General features: G+C 42.9%; 2 protein-coding genes across 2 annotated transcripts; one reads left to right on the top strand and one right to left on the bottom strand.

Moving 5' to 3' along the window:
• The first annotated feature begins 67 nt into the window (after positions 1–67).
• On the top strand, positions 68–1,866 carry cdca5 (cell division cycle associated 5). Its single transcript, XM_018705222.2, has one exon. The coding sequence runs from the start codon at positions 214–216 to the stop codon at positions 985–987; it is 774 nt and encodes a 257-aa protein (XP_018560738.2). The 5' UTR covers positions 68–213; the 3' UTR covers positions 988–1,866.
• Positions 1,867–14,444: 12,578 nt separating this feature from the next.
• LOC108903137 (UPF0500 protein C1orf216 homolog) lies at positions 14,445–17,679 on the bottom strand. Its single transcript, XM_051068043.1, is given in 3 exon segments — positions 14,445–15,949; positions 15,951–16,098; positions 17,537–17,679. Coding segments are annotated over 3 exon segments (1,128 nt in total). The 5' UTR covers positions 17,542–17,679; the 3' UTR covers positions 14,445–14,974.
• Positions 17,680–19,990: the final 2,311 nt, after the last annotated feature.

Raw genomic sequence — 19,990 nt, 5'->3', positions numbered from 1 at the left:
TGTCTTAGCCGCGGATGTATGGCTGTACAGATTACACAGCAAAAGTTTGAGACTGGTGTCGCAGGCTGGTAACGTCACCGGAAAACACGCTTTCGTCCTTTTTACGCGACTAGGGCGGGCGATTTGAGCGGACTCATCGAAACCAAGAAACTACCGTTTGTGTTGCAAAATACACACGACACGAATCGGTTGTTTTCCCGGTAGAAGGTCAGTATGAACGGAGGGACACCTCAAAGCATAATGTCGGAGACAAATAATCTCAACAGCTCGCTGCGGAGACGGTCACCACGGCTGAGTTCTCCTCAGGATAACTTAAAAACGGACAAGAAAATGGCGCCTGCGTCTGTCGCCGTCAAACGCTCCATAACTGTGAGGAAAATAGCTCCCAGAAAAACAGTAGCACCGTCGGAAAATAACAAGGAAAATACGCCGAGACGCTCGGAGGGCAGCCAGCAGAAGAAGCAGAAGGTCTCCACCCCAGGTCCTACACCGGGTCGTGGCGGCTCCTCCTCGGTTGAGAAGAAGAAGGAGAAGAAGAAGGCCGCTATGCCCTCACCGATCATCCCCTCGTCGCCGCCGCCCTCTCGTTCCCATCAACCGGCCATGGATCCAGAGGACGAGGTGTGGTCGCAGAAAGTGCGCCGGTCCTACAGCAGGCTCAGCGACAAGTCATTCAACAGCCCCAACTCCCGTGAGACTTTATTCGGCTTTGAGAAGCTACAGACCCCCGAAGTGGCCCGGAGTGCCCGGCAGTCCAAGACAGGTCTAGAGGCTTCTGGATCCCTGTCATGTCTGAACTCATTCACGTCTCTACTCGAGGTGGATGACTGTGGTTCAGCTTTCCCCGAGCCGGACCCAAATATCCCAGGAGTGGCTGTGGTGAAGGAGAAGAGGAGGAGGAAGAAGGTCCAGCAGATAGACGCCACAGAGCTGGACGTACTGGCCGCAGAGATGAACGCAGTGTTTGAGGAAGGCAGAGGAGTTTGAGCTGGTCGTGGAGTAAAACACTGAGACTGACAGACTTGGACAGACTGAAGGAATCTCCTGTGGCATGTTGTTTTTGTCACTGACATGCTGAGAAAACATTGACTCTGGGAGGACAACACTCTGTGCTTCATACTCAAAACAAAAACGTTTTTGTATATTTCCAGTTCTTCATATTGTACATTTTGATTCTTTGGATTTTCCTATGTTTGGTGTTCCATTTAAATGCTCTTAATGTGGTTGTCTAAGTCTTTATGTGCATAGTATAGTCTCACATAAGTATTGTTTTGATTTCAAAATGGCCAGTAGTTAGACAAGTAAAAGCATGTTCTTTCTTTCCATTGCAGTTAAAACCTTGATACAGATTATATTTAGGAGTTGAAATGGTTAACTGATTAGTCGCTTGAAAGACAAATAATCAGCAACTATAAGTTATTCATTTTTTCAGTTGTTTTTCAAGCAGAAAAGTGAGCCATGCCAAATATGATCAGGATTAGCATCATTTCTTTTGTTATACATCACATCAGATCATTGTAAACTATTGGTCAAACAAGACATTAAAAGACATCATACTGTGGCTCTCCAAAATCATAATGGTCGTTCATTTAAATGAATATTTGGCAGATTAGTTGATAATGAAAACAATTGTTGTTTGCGGCCCTGATTACCTTTTATGTTACTTGGAATTGTTGACTTGGAATGACATGACTGTATTTTGTAAATTTAATGTTTTCAAAATAGACTTGGAATATGTTTATGTTCTTTGCTCCTCAGCCACAAACTGGTTAATTGTGCATGTGGAAGTTATAAGTGGTGCAGAAACATTAAAACATAATTTGCAGGACTGATACAATGTGAACGCTATAAACACACATAGACTGAGCTGGCATTTTGTTTCTCTTCATTGTTCCTTATGTTTTAATTGATTAAAACAAAAACAAATGCAAGCAGAAATTTAGAGGTCCCTCCCTTCAGTAATGTGTTTACATTCACATTTGACCGGCTGAACATTTCAGAGTAAGACTTGGACCAGAAACTGGCAATGTTGTTCCTAAAACGTTATCTCACATCTGTTCTTTCTCAAACATAAAAAATATCTGTTTTTATTTTCGCTTGACTTGTACATGTAAATAAATACTCAACCAGTTAAACTACCAAAGGTTATTTCATTCACAAAAATAAAAATAAGGGGTCTAATAAGGTGCTACCAAATCACATTGACTAACAGTTCATTCCTCTACACAGCAGTGGATCTCCAGTGACTGTGATGAAGCAGACTGACTGACTGAATGAGTGGGTGGGTGATCTGTCTGGAGTTAATGAGAAGGCTGGACAGGTAAAACATTTTCCTCCAGAGTCTCTTAAAGGTCTAAGTGGATGTGTTGCATAATTTACACTAACAAGGAAGGATGCCATCATTCTGTCACACCTGCTTCTAACTGCTGCTTCTCTCTTAGATAAACTCTACAGATTTTTGACTTGTTGGGCTTTACATGATAATGAATTTATACACATTTGTAGCTGGTGTGCACTCAAGTGACTTGAATAATTGATTCAGTATACCATTTATTATAATACTGTATAAATCATGATGCACTTTATTCGCCCCGGGGCAAAAATTTGTTGCTAAAGCCCCTGTTGACCTCCACTGTACGTGGATGTTTCCCCGTAGCACCTACAAACCAAACAACAGATTAAATAGCTGATTAGATAATTGACAGAAAATAAACTGGCAACAATTCTGATCAATTAATCATTAAAGTCCTTTTTTTAAAGTAAAAATGCCAACACCAACTCCTCAGATGTGAATATTTGCCACTTCCTCAGTTGTCTTCACTAGTAAACTCAACATCTTTTAGATTTTCATCATTTTCTGACAATTTATACTCTGAACAATCAATCAATTATTAAAGAAAATAACTGTCAGACCTGCTGATAATGAACATAATTGTCATTTCCAGCCTCACAGTTCTCCTATGATGAAATTAAGCTACTTATAAACTATATAAACTAAGCAAGTAATAAACAATATCAACTAGATTTTGACACAAGATGGAGGACGGAGGCCCCATCTTAGCTGATACTCTACTGTAGTGGTGCAAATGTGTAACACATTTTTGTTAATCAGATTATGTAGGCTCCAGCGATGTGGAGTAAACCTGGGACTTTTGTTGGCCCCTGGGCTCCTGCCTGTTTCACACAGCTGATAATCCAGACCTGGCACAGCTTTCATTACATGTTATTCAGGTGGAATCATGATAAATAAACCCCGGCAGATCTCTATTTAAACACAAAGAGGTGATCCACACTGTAGCAGGGGATGCTGACAAGTATATCTTCACCTGTTACAAAAAAACACATCCATGAATAAGCTATGAAGTCAGATGTTTACCTCTGCTTAGAGCACGAAGGCATGCTGATAGTATTTGTGAGCGCGTGTGAGGAAGGAGGCACATATAGAGAAATAATGAGTGTGTGTTCGAGTGTGTCGTAGCGAGCGAGTAAATCCACAATTTGCTCACGCATTTTAGGGTGTGCAAAGCATGCTCTGTTTTCTTCCTCAGGTGCCATTTCATGTTCCTGCTCTTCATTTGGCATTTTTCAGCTCCCTAGGAGACGGAGACATTTTTTCTTCTCCTTCTTTCTTCTTCTTCTTCTTTTTTTTTCTGCAGAGCACAACACATGGTGGCTTGCCTTTTGTATATTTTTAACAAGGTATTCATGTCTACTTGTCACTCTGACTGAAAGTTACAAACAGAGTGAAGCAGGAGGGTGTTTTTTTTTTTTTTTTTCCAGCTGTCACTGCCAGAAACAGTTATTGATTTACAATGTTGCTGCTGCTGCTGCTTCCACTGCCTCTGCTTCTGCTTTTTTTTTTTTTTTTTTTTTTGCTTTGGAGTCTGTTCATGCTGATTTTTGGGAGGTTGGATATTTTACACTCATATTCATGTGTTTTTTTTTTCTTTACCCCCTCTGCTTTTTCCTCTTTTCTTTTCCTCCCCCCTCCCTCCTCATCCTCCCTCCCCACACACACACATACACACCACCACATTTCACTCACGGCAGTTGTCGCTGGTTCAGCTTGACTGCTTCGTTAGGGCTCATCATTTGCATTCAGATTAATTATCTAATTACCGACAAATGTCCGGCGGCCACCCCACACTCCGGCTCGTCAGCTCTCAGCCTGTAATTATTTTAATCATTTACTTTCATCTGGAGCGTTCCTGCCATACTCCTGTGTTTAGAGGCCATTCTTAATTACCCTGCCAAGACACTCTTTTCATGAGAGGGAGGGGGGGAGGGAGGGAGGAGAGGGGTTGGTTTGAGGGAGAAGAGAGCAATTGGGTGAGGGAACATGTGTGTGTGTGTGTGTGTGTTGTGTGAAAGAGAAAGACCAATGGGGACATGATCCAGAGGCTTTGACAGCACAGAGGAAGCTCCCTGCACTGCTGGATGCTCTTTCCTCTCTCTTCTTTTTTTTTTTTCTCTCTCCCTCTCTCTCTCTACCCCTCCCCACCCTCCCACCTCTCCCCCTACCAACTTCCTCATCTCTCCTCTCACCCCCCCCTCCCCTCCTCCTCCTCCTCCTCCTCCTCCTCCTCTACGCCCCGCTTCCACCGTTATACTTCCTCCCTTTTTCCCTTTATCGCGAGCACACACAGGAATCGCCCGTGGGCTTCAGTGCTCTGACTGCTAATACACTGACACACACTTACACACACAGACACACACTTACACACACAGACACACACACAACACACAGAAACAGGCAGACGAGAGAGTCATGCGCCCTGTTTGTGGCACTCATCAGGATGCACACATCTTTCCACTATCTGCCTGGAAAATCTATACTCCTCTCAGCTCGTCTGTCTGTTTCTGTCTCTTCCTCTTGTCTCCCACCATCCCTCCATCCATCAGACCTGCATGGCTGCACTCTACATATCTATCTGCTGCCTGTCTCTCTCTTTCCATCTCTGCCCCCCCCCCCAGTGTTTGGACATGCCTCTGCGTCAGGCCCACACTGCTGCCTGTCCTCGACGAGGGACGACGGGTCATCTCTCTCTCTCTCCCCCCGTGTGACCGCTTCATAATGATGCTCTCACTCAACCCTAAAGCCACTCACCCCTCTCCCCCGACTGCTCTTGTTAAGAAAAACAGGAGCGAGGGAGAATGAGAGCGGGAGAAAGAGAGAGAGAGAGAGAGAGATACAAGCTCTGTAATTGGGCTCTTGAATATTTAAGTCACTGGGAATGAAAGTTTAATGAAAAGATGATTATCTACCAGTTTATCACACCACTGTTTCATATTTCATTTTCATATTCTCCATCCCAAGCTTCATTGTCCGTTTTGGCAGCTGTGGATACAGAGTTTATGATCCAGTGCTTGTTGGAAAATACTGAGCAAAAAGAGGAAAAGATTGAGGAGGCGCTGTGAAGAGACACACAATCTGGCAACATTAAGGATCAAGAGTGTCTTTAATGTCTCACTTTTTGTGTCTCATTTGAGGTCGTTTTATCACACGAATCATCATTTCTTCTGTCCATTTTGACAGCTATGAATACTGAGTTATTATTAAGCACATGCTCAATTTTACAGCAACAAAAGATGCAGCTGTAATTAAAAAAATGTAAAAATATTTTGAGACCTGCTGATGTGTTTACTCACTGATACACATACTGAGGTGCAAATCAACAGTGGCACCTACAAAAATGTGAAGCAAACTGCATACAAAAGTCAGTGACTGAACAAAATGATTCTAAAGAACAAAGCCATTTGTATTTTCCACTTCTGATTTCCACTCTTATAGGTCATTTCCTTCTTTTTAAATGTGACCATAAGGGTGCAGTATTGTGTTTTCACATTAAGTGGAGGCCTGTTGGTGTCCCAGTAAGAAGAGCCACAGTGTTTTGCCACCGAGTCTTGAGTTTCACACACTTATTGTGCACATATTGGGAAGCAAATCACAGACGGTGAGTGTAACATCACTTATTGTCTGACTGCATTTAATTAATAACTGACTGTACCTGTGCAGGGAGATGACAAAAACTCACACAAACTTCTAATTTTATGTTGTCAACAGTAAATTCTTAAAACATTTTCACTATTAATTCAATTCAATTCAAATAATCAAATTCTAAAACTAAAGATCTACAAGAATAAATAACTAATATACATTCAACATCAGTTTACTTAGTGTAAATAAACTTATAAAACTTATAAACATATACATTTTTCATTCCCTCAAGTTACCAAAAAAACACCAAAATTCACAGATTAAAACAAAATATGTATAAAAAATAGAGATGATATAACGTCAGTGGTGGCTATAATCCTGCCCATGAAGTGTTGTCATAATAATATAACACAACATTGGTTATGTTTTTCACTCTTGTTGTATAATTAATCTGATCTTTTGTTGCCTACAAGCAGACTTCAAGTGAACGTGTCTATTTAGACATTAATGAAGAGATGAATTGACTCAGCTTAAAGCATCAGATGGTGACTTAACTCACTGATTTCAGCCCATTGTGTTGATTGTGTGTCACCTCTGCAAAACACCCTAAAGACAGTTCAATAAAAAAGCACAAGGACACTCTTTCCTTTACTTAATCGCGCCGGATAAACAGACGGGGCTGTTTGTTATTCATTCTCATTATTCATAATAGTGGGGACATTAATCCCCTTTTTGCTGGAAGATGGTGTGAAAAAGCATTGAGCGTCGTGTCGCTCTGACATGTAGCACTTTTACCAAACCCCAGTGGAATAACGGGGGACTGCGAGGAGTTTTGAGGGGGGATTATGTCGAGAACCCACACATAGCCGTAGGCCACAGTTTGGAAGAGGACACAGTTGGGATGGCAGAGATTAGAGAACAAGGTGTGGTGCAAAAGAGGCCATTTCCAGGCAAAGATACAGCATACATGATAAATTCATTCTGGTAATAAGACACAGACTTTATTGTGGATGCATGAAAACAAAGATAAGAGGTTATTCTTCTATTTAAAGGCCACAAGACAAGAGATTAAGTCTGTGAATTTAGATGGTGCACAATTCTTTGTGTTGTTTGATTAATTTTTGGCAAAGGTGCTGAGATAAATTCATGAGCTGCATTATTAAACAGCCTCAGCTTCATCTTCACGCCACCATGTGTTGATGTCTGCACTTCAAAAATCCGAAATCGAATAACCTGTATGAAAGAAGCCTCTGGGGACTGAAGTGAGACGGAGTGTGTTAACCCTGCCTTATGAGCTCACTTAGACCCATAAAAACTCCCTCAATAAAATGTGGGATTCTATCATTCTCGCTGCTTATCAGTTTAATCCACAATTTCACGGCGCTGAGGCGGGGACGACCCGCGCCGCTTGTCGCTTTTGTGGACAGGGTGTCACCGTTTAGCCCCCTGTCTCCACCCGGCTTGGGAGTGGGAGGGGAAACCTGGGAGACCACCGGCTCCATCTCCCATCTCTTGGTTGGGAGAGGGTGGGGGGGGGGGTGAGAGAGAAGAAAAAGAGCAAGTTAAATGGAAGTGACAATCTGCAAACATTCCTGCCGGCAGCTGCGCAGCATTCTCCGTATAGTTCACCCACCCCTCCGCACGGTGACCGGGGCCCCCCGCGACCCCTTGTCCCTGGCACACGCACCTGCCGCTCCCAGCCGCGCTTTCACCGACAGCCAGATAATCTATGGGCGGATCCCAGCCGGGGCTCCCCTCAATGTGCTCTTGAGAAAACCCCTTATGCGTGAAAAAGCCCCCTTTCTCCGTCTTTTGTCCAACACAGTTTTATGGGACACCATTGGGCATTATGAGGTTTGGGGGATTTTTCACGGGACTCTATAGAAGGGTATAATCCTTTCAGGCACAGGACGAATAAAAAAGTTTTAACCTGCTGTTTTCATATTTATTAGCTGGTTATAGCAGACGAGGCAGCTGAACCATCAACACACACACACACCCCTCCCTCCCTCCTCACACACACACACAAGCTTCAAGTCCTGGAATCAGAGATTGACAAGCATCTTGAGAGGGGCCCTCATAATGAACCTGATTGCTTTAAGTGAATTAGTCAAGAGAGTCAAGTGGGCGAGTGACACTCGGGTCACGGAGGCCGTAACTGTTGTGTGCTCTGCTGTTTCAGTCAACAGGTTGTGACGACACATTATTAGATGTTTTGGTTAATAAAAGTTGAACATTTTGAAGGAGGATTTGACCTGTTTTTGTCTCCTCTGTCACTTTAAGTCGTGATAATGTTCAGGTTTTCTATGTGGTCTTCAATTTAGGCTTCAAGGCGAGTCAAATAAAGCAGTTTGATTTTCTAAATATGGTGCTGATGAGCCTGTAAACTATTTAAATTCAATAAGTGGGCTTCACTGGAATGAGCAAAATAATGCAAAATCATAATTAACAGTTGAATATAATGAGACATTTAATTAAACAGGTGCATTTCCCTTCAGTTTAATTCATTTGGGAGCTTTCTCCCTTCTCTTTGAATTAGACTAATTACATTTTTGGTCATTTATTTAACCTTAATTTAACCAGGATGGCCACTTGAGATCAAATCTCTTTTTAGGGAGACTTTAGCTTAACAGCTGTATTAATATAAACCAATACAGTGCCAACATTTACAAAAAGGAACAATAATAAAGTACCTGTATTGTGTACTGGTCTAAATTGTATTGTGATGCTTTGGCTTTTCTTGCCCATAAAGCACCTTTGAATTGAACTGAATAAAGAATAGAGGAAAAATGGAAGAGAACTCTTAAAAAAACAACATATTTCCATACATTAAAACGACTGCACCCGCCCATTTCAGGCCTGAAAATTCCCATGAGTTATTGTTTAAAACAATTTGATATAACACGTGTCTGCGTGAGCTTATGGTAGTTCAGAAAAAAATAATATGAATAAAGAAAAGAGTAAAAAAACTGTGAGAAAGTCCTCAAAACTCTACATAAAAACAGCTGTAGCTGCCAGTTTCAACCCTTGTCTGTGACATAATATCTAAAATATGTCAAGGTAACTAGATTTTATTTGTTGTTCTTTTCAAGAAGATAGTTTTTTTTCATATTTCAGACTATAATTTGCTAGAAAACAAAATCAAATGTTGGCTAAAAGAGCAAATATTCCAGTTATTTCATACTCCACACATCTATCTATCTATCTATCTATCTATTATCTATCTATCTATCTATCTATCTATGTGTTGTGTTATTTCTCCTCTGACGACAGGTCTTTCTACCCAGTTCATCACACACAGGCCTCGGGCCGCAGCCTTCCCCCTCCGCCCGCCCTCACCCCATCCTCACCCCTCCCTCTCCCTTTATCCCTCCCTCCCTCTTCTCCTCTACCTCCCTCCATCCCCTCCACCACCACCACCACCACCCCCTTTCTGTCAAAGCTGATTGTTTCCACGCCAGCAGAGTGCTGCAGGCGAACACACTGTCACACTACATCAGGCAGAGGGAAGAAGGAGAGAGAGAGTGTATGATAGGGTATATATGTATTTCTCTGTTCAAAAAAGCTCCGCACAACAGCTAAAGCCACGGCTGCAGCAGGGATTCCCAAACTTTTTTCATGTCAAGGGCATCCGAATGTAAAACCACAGATTTTGTCCTGAGGAATCTTAATCTGAAAGGACTTTTAGTGTTGGGGGAGAATGATATAACTGTCTGAAACTACTGTGGACAGGGAGGAGGAATTAAAGCCTCACACAGGCATGAACGTACAAAATATCAGGCGCTGTTTTCATTACAGTACAGAAATGAGGTGAATCCAGGCAAAGGGCGTTATCTTTGGCTTATTTCTCAATCAGTGTGTCCTGATAACAAAAGAAAGAAAAGCTAAAAATCTGATGTAGAGATACATTTTTGACAATGAGGAATATTTAACCCCTTTTACCAAACTGCACTCTGAAATTTACTGTGTCACAATCGACCCAGTTTGAGTCAATACGGCTCAGTCGAAATACTTTACCCAGTAAAAATGGGCTGTCTTGACCCGGTAACAGTGTTGTTTTCATGTTACTGGTGGATTACTGTTGGTTTAATCACACAAACTGATTCATAATAATTTGTGTTATGTTATGATGGATGCAACAAATTCAGGTGTTACCTTAAAATGGTCAGAAATGTATTGGTAGTTACAGTAACAACAGTAAATCAGCAACAAATACTGACATTTCAGCCTATTTTAACCCAGTGATTCCTCACGTGTGTAGTGTTATCTTTAATTGTATTGTTGGGTCATTTACCCAAACTAAAATGTCGTTATTTTGACCCAGAATTGGACACTTAACTAACACAAAGTTATTGTAGGTAAACTTAATCCAATGCCCACCCAAGGTTCTTATATAATTATTGAGTTATTTATTGAAAATAACACATGGTTCTTTGACTCAACAGGCTCGAGTTTTATCTTAAAACTGTAAAATTTGTTCTTGACAGAGCCAAAATGTAATTCAAACTGCAAAGGATCAAAATATTAATAACAATAAGTAAAACTGGTGACAATTAGGGTTAAAAACAGCTAAAGTAGATTCTAACTGTACCTGTAATTCAGGTGAATAAGCCAGCAGTAGAAGAAATTTGTCTTGGGTGGTTTTCTACCCATTGTTACTGGGTACAGTTAAATGTGGCCATGATTGGCTCAGATTTTACCCAGATTCTGGTTGACATCCCAAAGTTTCTAAAGACACAGTATAATCTGAATTTTAGGGAAATGAGTGTACATTTTTTAACATTTCCCAAACTAATAAAGAATAAATACTTAAGAGGAATTGAAAGATGAAAACTAAGGGGTTTTTTAATAATATGTCATAGATATTTTAGGCAACTTTTCTATGTGAATCTGTATTTAAGAGCAGTTCAGTTTCAGTTTACAAAGGTGTTTTTGTATAATCTCAGGAAACAAGTTGGTCAGCCAACTAAAACTAAAAACTACAAAACTTATGATTTTCATAAAACAGCCATCCAACCCCATTATATCAGTGTTTCCCAACCATTTTGGCTGCTGACCCTTTAACACAAAGCACCATTGGACATGTCTGTTGGTTACAAACAGCAAAGTGAATTGTGTCCTTGTTTTATTTGAATGATTTTTAGAGACCTAAGGAGGAAACATTGTCCAGCAAGTTATGAGAAAATAAATCAAAGATAATGGAAAAGTCTGAGAGTATAAACATGGTTGTGTGTAGTAGAAATGTGGTGTGTTTTTCCCTCTCTGTGCTGTTAATGATCCTCTGACCCCTCAGTTTATTCTCGGGCCTGACCCTTGTGCTGAGCTGCATTTCATTATTCAACATGTAGTGAAAAACAGTCCACTCCTCCCAGTGGGAAACCTTTCATGAATCCCAGGTGGTCTGACCCCCCCCCCACACACACGCACACACCACCACCACCACCACTTTCGAACACTATAACTGCGGGATGATCCAGCCGTGTGCACGCTGCTGCCCCCTGGCGTCAAAACACGGAAACAAGCGCAGGTGCCGGTGTGATCTGAGCGGGTCTCTGATGGAGTGTCTCCCCCTAGTGGACACTGTTCACTGATGTGTCCTCCAGGCCAGAGGTGATGCATGTGTTTGTACATGAAGTATAAAAGATTGAATTTCTCCTCATTTTAATGTTTTTAGGAGAGATTTTTCGGTTTTTGTTCTTTACAGCAAACTGCATTTTCAAACATTTGATGCCTCATTTATACTTTGAGGAGAGTCTGGAACAAGGTTTGCCACTGCACCATTGACTGTTTTGTTTTTAGCTGGTGTAGGAGGTCAGGCAGTAAAAAAGTCTTCTCTCCCTGCTCCTTTGTGATCATGTAATCTCTATTATTTAGTTACAGTTTCCAGCATTTTGTGTACTTTTGTGTTGGAAGTGTACACTGAGGAGATAAAGTGAGGTGATCAAGTGAAAAATAAAGGAAGACTGAATGAATGGTTTTTATGTTTCTGTTGCTAGAGGCCCACTGTGGAAAAAAAAGAACATTACTTTTTACTTTATAGTGATTTTATCCTTAATTATTTACAGCTGCTCAGGATTATTGTGTGTTTTTAATGATCAAACAGCTCAAATTCAGTTATTTAATTAAATAGATTTGGCCACTAGCTTACTACATATTACATGTCTTTAAATGTTTATCTTAAATTTATTTATAAACAAACATGCCATTATCAATCACAGGCTGCATTTGCAGATGTCAGGTAAATGTTTCTATAAAACGAAATGTCAAAATTCTGTTTTGGGAATATGTATTTTTAAAAACTCAGTGGACATAACTGAAAAACAAAGGAATGTCATATGATATGTTTAGTGATTTAGTGAGTGACTTTAATCCCTGAACAGAATGTATAAATACAAGTGTTACAGCCATTTCTCAACACTGCAATGAGAGAGCAAAACATAAAACCTTTCTCTGGCATTGAAACATATGCATTTTGAGCTCTCACCCTTTCCTGGAGGTGAAGAAGGTGAAGTGTAATACAAAACAGAAACATGCAGATCCTCCTCCTGGTGCTCCCCGTCGCCATGGGGGTGCCACAAGGCCCAGCTGTGCGCACCTCTCTGCTCCCCAGGAAGTCTTACACCGAGAAACCCTCACATCTAACGCCATACCTGTCATTCCCACGTCTTGTTTTCCTTACCTTTTGTTCTTAGTTTTTTGAAGGTTTGCAGAGACAGATAGAAGCGCAGCCATGTGTGCTCAACGTGCTCTGTCAGTCCGCCCCGCAAGAGAAGCTCCGACGGTCACACCAACGCCGAGGGACGCGTTTACATCCTGCTCTTTATGTTCAGTGGTTAGACACACCATCGGAAATTTAGGCGCCATTTTCCAACAAATAAACGTGTAGAAGTTGTAATTAATGGACTTAAAGTTGAGTAATAAATCATTTGTTCCTCCTTTAGCCTTTTCACTCTTTAGTCCGTGAAGGAAACCTCCTCATGTGACCGCTTGACCTCTGACCTTCCGGAAAAGAGCGTGTGGAACAAAATCCATTATATTTTTATTTAAAGAAAGAAAAAAAAAAAAAAACCACAGTATTATTATTCATTACTCAGGCTCAGACTTTTGCTGTTACTTTATCAGAAAGCGAGAAACACCTGATATTTATTAATTACTTTCTGACATTTATGGCTGCAGATCTTATTGCACTGTTTTTAACTTTGCCTTTATTAATGACTCACAGGTTTGAGGAGAATTTTCACAACCTGGTAACCTAAACATTTAGTTAATTACTTTAGTAGATGGTGTTTATCTGTGTTTATTAGAAACTAGAATCGAAATGTTATGTTTTTATCCTCAGTAACTGGAAGAGCTGGTTGATATGTCAACCACCGGGGGACATTTTAATACTGAAACATAAAAACATTGTCATTGCTCTAAAAATACGGACACTTTTCCCTGAGGCAGAGCTGATCAGGCATCACTTTTCCTGCGCGAGTTTGAGTGTCACTGCAGTTTTTCAGCTCATTTATCTCTGTGCTTCACGAGCTTTATTTGGATGCATTTATAACCTCCCCCTAAACTACCCTGAAATCACGTCTCGGTGGTTTACAAAATCACAATTGTTCCTCATCGATGTCCTTCTTTTTTTAGAGGTGGTTCCTTGCACGTTGCTTACAAGTCACTATTCCGGTGTAAACGTGTTATCCGCTCAGCTCTGACGCCTCGCGAACATCCACCTTCAGCCAGAGAACAAGGGATCAATATGTAAATCGACTGAGACTTTCACTCGCGACGCCTGCGTCCAAGAGAGGCGATAAGCTTTAAAAATAGACGGGAGTTAGTTAGGAGGCATAGCCGGGGATTATCCCAAACTTGCCCCGGGGTTTGGCTCTTCTGCGCGCAACCGGACCGGCGTCTGTTCACTGCGGTCCGGATAGGACCTGCAGCGCCCCGGGGCGCAGAGTGGCAGGCTCCCCCGGGGGCCTCCTGCGCGGCGAGGGCCCCCAACGACTCAGCTCAGGATCGGAGATTATAGGGTGGCAATATGGCTGGTATCTCTCTGAACACACACACATACACATGGAAAGAGGTGAGATGATGTCGGAGTGCCCGCGGCGGCAGCCATGCCCGTAAAGATTGACGCTTGAGCCTCACACGGCTATCACACTCCCCGCAGAACACACACTCCCCGGCCCCTTGTGATGAGCAGATACAAACCCAACTTTGTTCAGCTGACAAAGAAGCATTTGTGAGCTGAAAGGTCATTTGCCCGAGGGCTTCAGTACAGCAAGTACAGCCATGAAAGATAAAAAAAAAACTGCCCTTCTTTAGTCATATCTGCACTGAGGGAGCTTTGATAAACCTGCTCCTTGAAATCAACATGCTGATCTGGAATGAAATGAAAGCTCTGGGCTTTTAAAGTGGAGTTATCAGCCAACTCCCCTCAGATTAATATGTTAGAAATGTGATAAAAATAAACCAAAAATTCATTAGATCCAGGCTTCAACAAAAAAAAGAACACATATTAAGGTATAAGGTCATTTTATTTATTATTTTAATCTTTTATAATTATATATACAGCATCTCAGGGTATAAATCATCTCTAGCAGTGTTAAATTTATAATATTCTCCAGTACTTTTTTGGTACAGCAGGTGTTTTCTACTGACAAGTCAAGACAAACAATAACAGCATTCACACATATAGAACATTTTTGATATAAACATTGGAATAATCCAACAATAAAGTGTTCATTTTTTTCCATTGCTTTGATCAGAAATCATACATTTTGTTTTGGTGAAGGGACAAGGTTCAAGTCCTCCTGAATGAAGATGAGTTGAATACATTTATTGATGCTCAGGGTGGGACAAAATCAACAAAAACACAAGTTTTTGCGTCATTACAATCAGCAACATGAGTGAAGCATAAAAACGTCAAACAGGATGATGGGAGATTGTCTTTGTTTCGGGGGAAATGTCGTCAGGAAAGAAGCAAACAGAGCAAAAATGCTGTTTTAACCCACTTCCTGTCAGTCCCTCCCCCCTCTCTTCTTCTGTTTATGACTGGCCGACAGTGGCGGTGGGTGCGGCGTTGGCCACGGCTGCGGCGGCGGCGCCCATGCGCAGCAGTTCCTTCCTGTGCGTGAGGATGACGTCGAAGCTGGACTGCAGGCGGTTCTGCTGCTCCTGGACTCGGCCCTGCAGCGTGCGGACCCAGCGGATCAGAGCCAAGCGGCGATACATGGTCAGCTGCACCTGGTGCTTCTCCATCTCCTGGGCCTTGAAGCGCTCGCGGTCCCTCAGCGTCCAGACGGCGTCCATGAGCTCTGGCAGCTCGCCGTCCGAGTCTGAAGACTGGTCATCGTCGTCTTGGTCCTCCATTCCTTCCTCCAGGTTTCCCAGGTTGCTTCCCGTCAGGGACTTGCGGCTGAAGCTTCGGGGTCTCGCAGATGGTTCTCTGTTGCCGTTCCTGCTCTGGTCACTTTCCTGGTGGTTCGATTTTGGTTCCCCGACTCCGATGCGGTCCCAGCCTCCCATCAGCATCCCCTCTCCTCCGCTCTCCATGTTGAGGGAGGACATGCTGCTGCCGGACCGGTAGCTGATCTCAGACTCAGAGTCGCTGTCTCCCCATTCGTCAGGGTCCTCCATCCCTGCCTCATCCTCATCTTCCTCTCTTCCTCTGAATCCCTGGCTGCCTTTCCTCCTCTGCAGCTGCTTTCTCACCCTCTGCTTCTCCTCATTCAGACTCATCATCACCTGTCCCCCCTCTTCCTCCATCCTCCCTTCCTCCGCTCCATCGGGGGGAACTCGCCCGTACCCGTCGTCCACGTTCTCAATTTCGGGCAGGGGCTCCAGGGGGCTCCAGCAGGGCAGGCGGGATCGTGGCGACAGGATTCCCGAGTTGGGGTGATACCCAGAGGACGGCGAGGAGTTCGGAGGGTCGCGACCCAACGGGCCCAAGTTACGGGGTCGCACCTGGTTTCGGTTCTCGTCTCCCCCTCCGTTGCCTGTGAAGCCCTCGTCATCTTTGCCAAGGCAGGAAGTTGAAGTTGCCGTCTTTGTCGCACTTCCTGTTTCGAAGTGAAGAGGAGGAACTGTTCTTTGTGCCTCCTTGCCCTCCGTAGGCCGAGTTTAGAGGTTTATCCTGATGGTGAAGCATCACTGACCTCGACTGGGACTCACTGAAAAGACAAGGAGACAACGTTACGGCTGTGCAATTATGCGAAATCATGAATTTAAATGAAAGGATTTTTACAATCTGTACACGACACATCTAAAAGCTCCCTCAAAACAATTCCATGAAGAGCAACAGAGGAGGAAAACCTCCTCCAAGTTGGAGAGACACGCGATAAATGTTGTTGGAGTTGACGAGAAATTGTCCTACAAGCACTTCTGTGTTGGTGTCATCGGAAACTTTGATACCCAAGACATAACACCAACTCTTTTTACTGCAAAAACACCCACCGATATTCACTCTGCCTTTCCACAAAATGCGTTTTCCTGTTATTCATTCCTAGACAAAACACAGCTTGTTAATCCAACACAGTTCCATAGTCCAGTCTTCTATCAGGATATGATAAACTGACTTTGGAAGCAAAATAATTGTTACTGTGACAGTATTCACAGTTTTCCAGTCGCATACTGATGTTGTGTACAAACATGAGTCAAAACCAGCAGCTGTGTATAAGGCAGGTAAACAAGTCAGCAGAAATGTAAAGAATCTGCAAATGTGTGGGCTAAGAGACCTGTGCTAACAACCACAAAACATCTGGACATAAATGGATGAGGCAAAGCAACAGAAGAAACACACACTCACACACACACACATATACTCACAAACACACTCCTGGGTTTAACCCCAACTCCTTGTTTATGTCTATAACTACAGGCTGGTCTGCGCACTCCACTTCTATTAGCATCAAATATTTACATGTCTCCTCAGAATGGAAATTTCTCTAATCCTGACTTCGGGCTGCTGTCAATCAGCCCCCACCGCCCCCCCCGCCCCCCCCGTGCGCGCGCGTTCACGTGGTGCTGAAGGACAGCGACTGTGGCTCGGTCGGGGGCGCGCATGCAGCAGGAGCAGATGCTGATGCCCGACGACTCACGAGGAGGGAAAAAAACTGATTATCCACGTGAAATCGACATATTTGTCGCTGCTCAGCTGATTTTGTTGGTGTAATATTAGCAATGCTGTCTTAAAATAACACGCAGTCTGCGTAGGGATGGCTGTCTGTTAATAAATCTGTGTTTTACCCATGTGAAAATAACAACACAGCGCCATTAGCGCGATGAAAAAAGAGAAAATTAATACCAAAACACTCCTGCGGCTGGGTGGATGCTGCTAATCTGTACAAAAAGATGCCTGTTTTTGCGCGGACGACGACAGAAAACCTCAAAAAGGCGACCAATGGCGCTCAGTGGCTGCATATTTACGGGTTAGTGATGAATATATCGTTCAAAAAATATAAAAACACGACCGTTTCACATCCTAATTCCTACACGTCCAGCGACCCAGGTTAAAAAGCAACTCAGTATTTGCTCTAAACATAATAAAACTGGACAAACGTGGAGAAAAAAGAGGAATATTTTATCTCCGTTGCGTTATGTAACGCTCACCCCATATCAGTGCTGTCTCCTCTCTGTCCCTTCTCAGTAAAAACAAGCCCAGACCCTGCCTTTCATCTCCTATTTGTCGGCTGTATAAGTCAAATGACTGACACAGACCCGTGTGAATCTATTTGCATGAGGTTCTGGCGTCTTCTTACCTTTTTTTTTTTAGCTGGTTTGCTGTTCGGTGAAGAAGCCGGACACTGCGCCCTCCCAATATTTTCCCCCTCCTCCGACCCTCCTATGTGATGTTTATCTTCCTCTTCCTCTCCCCTCCTCCTCCTCCTCCCTTCCTCTGTGGTCCTGGGAAGAAGAAGAAGAGGGAAAAAAGGACTGTCTGACTAATAGCACTTCCTAAACTGGGCTGGGACTGGAGCAAGAGGGAAACCGTGGAGAATGAACGGGAACAATGTGAGGACTAGATGACTGTCACGCTACTGTGATGTTATTCTACTGTAATTTAGGTTTGAATGTACAAGATATTTATATCACAGCTGCAACAGCCACATGATGGCACGGTGTTAACATTATTACAGGGCTACCGTGAAGTCCTGAGCTGTTCACATTCATTCAGCCTAAAAAGCTTTATGTAATTTTCCCACACACACTGACAGTGTTTCTGTGTTACAGTAATTACTCTGAGGTGGACACAAAAACAGGACACAAGAGGAAGTTTTTGAGAAGAATAGGACCACATATAGTGATTATTTAGATGACTAACTATAACTCAGTGTGAAGTCTTAACCAGCTACATGAAAATATAATTGTGGATAACCTAGATATCACTGAAAGTGAGTGAGTTTGACAATGCTGGGAGGCAGAAACCACAAATTTTAATCTAAACTGAGTCCAGTTTTAACCTTATGTTAGTTGGTATTTAGATGTTTTTATTGTACCTGCAAAAAGATTAACCCTGTAAAAGATTTTGAAATGACATCCGTAAGTGTCCATGATAATAAACTTCTAGACACAAGATGTCTTCACCAGAAAATCTCATCTCTGTATGTGCACTGGAGTTTTTAAGTTTCCTCACTGGACGATTTGCTCCATACTACACTGACAGAGCACTTTATTAGGAACACCTGTACATCTGCTTAATCATACAGTTATACAGTCAGCCAGTCATGTGGCAGCAGTGCAGTGTCTCACAACTCAAAGTTCTCCATGACTGGACAGATGAAGACTGGAAAGACGTAGCCTGGTCTGATGAATCTGGGTTTCTGCTGAGACACGTAGATGGTAAGGTCAGAATTTGGTGCCAGCAGCGTGAATCCATGGACTCAGCCTGACTTGTATGACCGTGGTGCTCCTGACAAAGTGCTTGTTGGGTGTTGTTATGATCATGCACATACATGTTTTACAGAATCTGTTTGAGCAGATTAATGTGAAAAGCATGCTTTATTCTGCACAGTGAACTTCAAAGTAACATTAAGCAAAACACATTTCTGAGCAGAGGGTGAGTTTAAAATCCAACACCTGGCAGCACTAGTTTGATTGTGAGGTATTTTCTCCGCCTACTGGAACTTCAGAAGTGAACAGATACTGGTTGGGGCCGACCTTCAGAGAGATTTCTATTTACAGTCAGTCTATAACAGTGTTTTCTAACAACCATTCAAGGGGAATTTCATCACAGGACAAACAGTTAAAGGCTATTGTGACTTGAATGAGGCACAAAACTCACATTAACTCAGCAGGAAAAAAACATCATCTGTTGCTTTTACTGTGTCACTGCTGTGTAAGTTTCTCTTCTCACCTTCCTCTTCTTGGATGCAACATACAAGGTCATGCCCGTCCTCTAGCAGCCCTCAAAAAGTACCCTGGGAAATGGAGGAAAGCATGAGGTGAATTTGAAGCAGAGCAGTAAATTCCAACAGTTCCAGCTAGGCACTGAACACATCACCGTGCAGCTGTTGATACAGTATACTGTGTGAGCCCAGAGTATCTTTCAGAAATCTCATCACAGTATCACAAGATGTCTACAGTTACAGGTGTGTTTAAGGTGTCCAAAATGTTACCCACAATGCACCACTGACAGGCAACATCCTACTGTGTCTCCTGTCGTTGCAAAAGCAGGACTGTGGGATTTGTTGCAGTGTGATATTCCCCCAAACTGGTGACTGACTGCTTTTGTGATCATCAATCTCAGATCTAAGGGCATGGCATGTGAATGTGTGTGTTGTGTAAGAGTGTGCGTGCATGCGAATGTGTTTTCTGAAGGTAGGTGTGTGTGTGTGTGGGGTATAGGGAGGCTACATCAGACAGACTTAACAAGTGTTCACTGTCTCTCTCCTCCCTGCTCTCATCCCCCTGACATGTCGTCGCTGGCGGCAGAGAGAGAGAAAAAAAAAACTGCCCCCTCCCTCACCAACCCACCCCCTTCTATGTACACGCACACACACACTCACTTCTCCATCCTCCCCTCCTTCTCTCCTTCAACAACATCCCCATTCAAGTGCATCAGCT

This window comes from Lates calcarifer, linkage group LG3 (genome assembly GCF_001640805.2).
Source record: "Lates calcarifer isolate ASB-BC8 linkage group LG3, TLL_Latcal_v3, whole genome shotgun sequence".
Taxonomy (NCBI): domain Eukaryota; kingdom Metazoa; phylum Chordata; class Actinopteri; family Centropomidae; genus Lates; species Lates calcarifer.
The sequence above is the reverse complement of the archived record's forward strand: the minus strand, read 5'-3'. Positions and strand labels throughout refer to the sequence as shown.